At 59.9% G+C, this 4,363-nt stretch overlaps 1 protein-coding gene across 1 annotated transcript; it reads right to left on the reverse strand.

Moving 5' to 3' along the window:
- Positions 1–270: 270 nt before the first annotated feature.
- Positions 271–2,798, reverse strand: KCNJ11 (potassium inwardly rectifying channel subfamily J member 11). The gene has a single exon (XM_036888134.2). It carries the CDS (start codon positions 2,477–2,479, stop codon positions 1,307–1,309), a length of 1,173 nt encoding a protein of 390 aa, XP_036744029.1. The 5' UTR covers positions 2,480–2,798; the 3' UTR covers positions 271–1,306.
- Positions 2,799–4,363: the final 1,565 nt, after the last annotated feature.

Genomic DNA, 4,363 nt, shown 5'->3' on the forward strand with positions numbered 1-4,363 from the left:
TGGCCTCTCTTCCTGAGCACCCCAGCCATCCAGATCCCTGGGAGTGGAGGCAGGGCCCAGGGCTATAAGCCTGGGGGGTGCACAAAGGTTGAGACAGCCAGACAGGCTGGCAGGGCTGGGCTTGAGGCAGAAGGGAAAGAATCTCTCTGAACTGGGGGAAGAGTGCCAGCCCCAGTTCCCAGTTCCCCAGTCTCACTTATAGAATATGGGCTGGCAGCTGTCTACCAGCATATCCCCTGCTTCCCCAGCAAGAACAGCCCAGAGTTCAGGTCATGAAGGGAGAGGCTTTATTGACAAAGGAGAAGGCAGGATTCAGGGCAAGGACACACAGCACTGATCCAACAGTCCAGCATGGGGTCAAACCCTTCAGGACCAAGGGCTTCTTTGCCTCAGGGACCTCACTCACCCCCACCACCCTGAGCATTCCAACATTTCCTTTTCTAACAACCCAGAGACCCTCCACAGCCACCCGCTGGACCAAGTGAGTGGCAGCCACTGGTGGGAAACCAGGACCAGCTTGGTCAGCCTCTTTCTGCATGGCATACCAGCGTCTGCTCCATCCCACTGCAGCCTCCTAGGGCGGGGGACAGAGTGGGAGCAGGCAGCCCCAGCCCATGGAGCCCTCCCTGTAGAAGCCTCGGTGTTGGGGCATGGGGCCCATTTCCTCTTCCCTGTGCCTGCTAAGGTTCGTGCCACATCCTTGCTGTCTGAGCCTACCCTGGAGAGGGAAGCCCTGTCAGCCTCCACCTGCTCTGTCTGTGAAGGCTCCACCCCTCCAGTCTTCCACTTGGAATGCACCTGGTCATTCACTGCCCTCCCTAGGTAGCAGGGCCCACCCATTAGCCCATTACTTTTTCAGAGACCCCAGGAGGCTGAGGCCTGACCACAGGCATCTCTTGGGGCCACAGAAACAGAGCAGCAGACCCCCAAACTAGGGACTGTTCTTCCTCAGCCACCTGCCCAATCGATCATGGGGGCCCAGGACTGGCCAGAGACTCTGCTTTATGGCTCAACACTTCCCATGGCTTCCCCAGCCTGGGGCAGGGGGAGGGGGACATCCAGTCCTGAGCTGGGGTTGGGAGGAGCTGAGACAAAAATAACCCAGTACAGGCTCCTGCTGAGGCCAGAAATAGCATAGTGACAAGTGTCTTGCAACACCCTGGGTGCGCAGCAGGCAGGGAGGCTGAGCTGAGGAGGGGCCAGCCTCACACCAGGTCCTGGCCTGGCCGAGGAGCCCACACCACATCCACTCTGCATGCATTCCACGCTGCCCGTGTGGTGGTGTGGGAGCCCAGGGGCCCATGGCTCAGGACAGGGAATCTGGAGAGATGCTAAACTTGGGCTTGGCCTTGGCCACAGCCATGCTGCGCTTGCGCAGGGGGCCACGGGCCGACGCAAGGGTCAGGGCGTCCAGCAGGCTATGGTCCTCATCTAGCTGGCGGGCTGTGCAGAGTGGGGTGGGCACTTTGATGGTGTTGCCAAACTTAGAGTAATCCACGGAGTATCGGCCATCCTCCTCAGCCACGATGGGTACAAAGCGCTGGCCCCACAGGATCTCGTCAGCCAGGTAGGAGGTGCGGGCCTGGGTGGTGATGCCTGTGGTTTCCACCACGCCTTCCAGGATGACGATGATCTCGAGGTCCTGGTGATGGTGCAGGTCGCTGGGAGCCAAGTCATAGAGCGGACTGTTGGCATCAATGACGTGGTAGATGATGAGGGGAGCCACCAGGAAGATGCTGTTGCCACCCACACCATTCTCCATGGGGATGTCCACCTGGTGGAGAGGCACCACTTCGCCCTCAGGGCTGGTGGTCTTGCGCACCACCTGCATGTGGATGGTGGCACTGATAATCATGCTCTTGCGGAGGTCGCCCACGCGCAGCATGAAGCAGAGGCGGCCCTGGCGCACAGCGATGACAGCATGCTTGCTGAAGATGAGCGTTTCCGCTCGCCGGTGGGCCTGGGCAGTCTTCATGAAGATGCAGCCCAGCATGATGGCATTGATCATGAGCCCTACAATGTTCTGCACAATGAGGATCAGGATAGCCAACGGGCACTCCTCAGTCACCATGCGCCCACCAAAACCAATGGTCACCTGGACCTCAATAGAGAAAAGGAAGGCAGATGAAAAAGAGCGGATGCTGGTGATGCAGGGCACAGCAGTGCCCTCACCAGGGGCAAGGTCACCGTGGGCAAAAGCAATGAGCCACCAGACCATGGCAAAGAGCAGCCAGCTGCACAAGAAGGACATGGTGAAGATGAGCAGTGTGTGTGGCCACTTGAGGTCCACCAGAGTGGTGAATACGTCCTGCAGGAAGCGGCCCTGCTCCCGGATGTTCTTGTGGGCCACGTTGCAGTTGCCGTTCTTGGACACAAAGCGGGCCTTCCGCTCGCGAGCTCGGTACCTGGGCTCCGCAGGGTCCTCTGCTAGCCGCGTCAGCACATACTCCTCAGGGATGATGCCCTTGCGGGACAGCATAGCTCCAGAGACCACCAGGAAGAGGCTTCCCCCATGGGGGGCACCCCCTGACCAAGCCTAGAGTCTCACGGTGCCGTTCCCTCCCTGGGCACCCTTCCACTCTGGGACCACCCTCACTTGTGCTGGCCTCACTTCTGAGCTGCCTCCCCAACCAGAGTCATCCTCCCCTCCACCTGACCCCTGCTTCTCTTTATACCAGCCTCACACCTCAGCCTGTCTGCTAATTGCCTAGTGAGCCCTCCAGCCAGGCCTGCTCCTCACCTGGCCATAATTCCCAGCTCAACTCCCCTCCGCTGTTGAGCCCCCTGTAGCCTCCCCCTCGCCCCCCTTTTCCCCACCCAGCCTTCCTTCTCTACCTACGTCTACCTTGGAACTTAATACCTCAGGATCTTACCAAGGAACCCGACCGCACACAACCCCTGCCGCTGCTCCCACCTCACCATTTCTGCTCCCAGATCCCTTCCAAGCTCCAGTTTCATATTCTGACCACCCCCATCCCCAGCCTTACCTCCAAGTATGCCCCCTCTTTTCCACCCCACCCCGTAGCGCCCTGGCCGCTGTCGGATTCCCCTCCAGCTCCTGTCCTTTTTGTCTCCTTGGGATCCTGCGCCCTCCGGAGTCACCACCGCACCCGGCTCACCGGATAACCCTCGCCCCCAGAGAGACCTGGCCCAGCTCACTCTGAGTTCTGGCCTCCAGGCTCCCGGCCGCACGCAGGCAGACGCCGCGCCCCAGCCGGCGCTCCGTCCCTGCCCCGCCCTCTCGTCGCCGCCGCACCTGCTCCTGCTCCTCAAGCTGCAGCCGTCGCCTCCCCACCCCCTCCTGCCACCCGGGCGCTCGCGGCGGCCGTCCTCCGGTTCCCGCGTCTGGGGGTCTGCTGGTCCGCGGAGACCGACCTGTGCTAGGTGGGGGTAGAAGATTGAGGGTGGGGGCGCCCTCGGAGTGGAATGGGGGCCGGGGCCGCCAGGGGGAGCCCGACCTACTCCTGAGCTGGAGGTGGGGCGGGCACAGGGGCAGGCCCCGCCCATCACCAGGCCCCGCCCCTCGCCATTCACCTCTCCTGCCTTCCTAATGCCGACGCACATTCTGGCCTTGGCGGTTTGCCCAATAGTGGACCAAAACGGATTCCACCTGCCCACGGTCTACGAAATTAGGGCTGGGGGCGGGGGCCAGTGAAAGAGTCTTGACCTGCCGTCCCAGACTGAGGACCGCAGCTTCTGTCTCTTTGCCTCCCCTCCCCCAGTTTTCCCATTACCTAGTGCCTCTTGTGCAGCACTGGGCTTTGCGGGTTCCCAGCTAAAGGAGGCAAGGAAGGACTGCGTTACCCACTAGGGGAAATTAGGGGGCCCGAGGTCTTCTCTGACCGCTTCTTTTCTTTGGGGCACTCTTAATCTTTTCTGAATCATGGATCCTTTGAGAAGCTGATGAAAACCACAGACTCCCTCCCCAGGAAAAAGATGTACCTTTGAAGATGTAACAACCCAGTTTCACACTACAGGGGATGCTGGATGCTGCAGCCCAGAAGCCTGGGAGGATGCATCTTCTCAGTCATGACTACAACCTGCTTCCCCCAGCTCCACCTCCTTGCATTTTAAAGAGGGATTCAGTTACTGGAATTTGCTTTGCACCTCCTTACACTCACAGCTTGGTTTCTTAAACTTAGGTATTGGGAGGGGCTGTATATTAGGGTTGTCTTGGTGACTGGGAGACTGAGCTCTTGACCTGGACACGAGTGGTACTTCTACTGCAGGCACCAGCCTATGGTTACCATGTGGCTTGGGCCTTAGGTGCAGGCCCCCAGTTCCCAGCTGGGAGGGAATGCCTACTGCTTCTCCTTGTTAGGACAGTCATGGCTCCATTCCCTCTGCAGCTCAGATCGTATGG

This window comes from Manis pentadactyla, chromosome 9 (assembly GCF_030020395.1).
Source record: "Manis pentadactyla isolate mManPen7 chromosome 9, mManPen7.hap1, whole genome shotgun sequence".
In the NCBI taxonomy this organism is placed as follows: Eukaryota; Metazoa; Chordata; class Mammalia; order Pholidota; family Manidae; genus Manis; species Manis pentadactyla.

Coding starts and splice junctions, on each gene's coding strand:
- KCNJ11 (XM_036888134.2), bottom strand. CDS start 2,479: ATGCTGTCCCGCAAGGGCATCATCCCTGAGGAGTATGTGCTGACGCGG.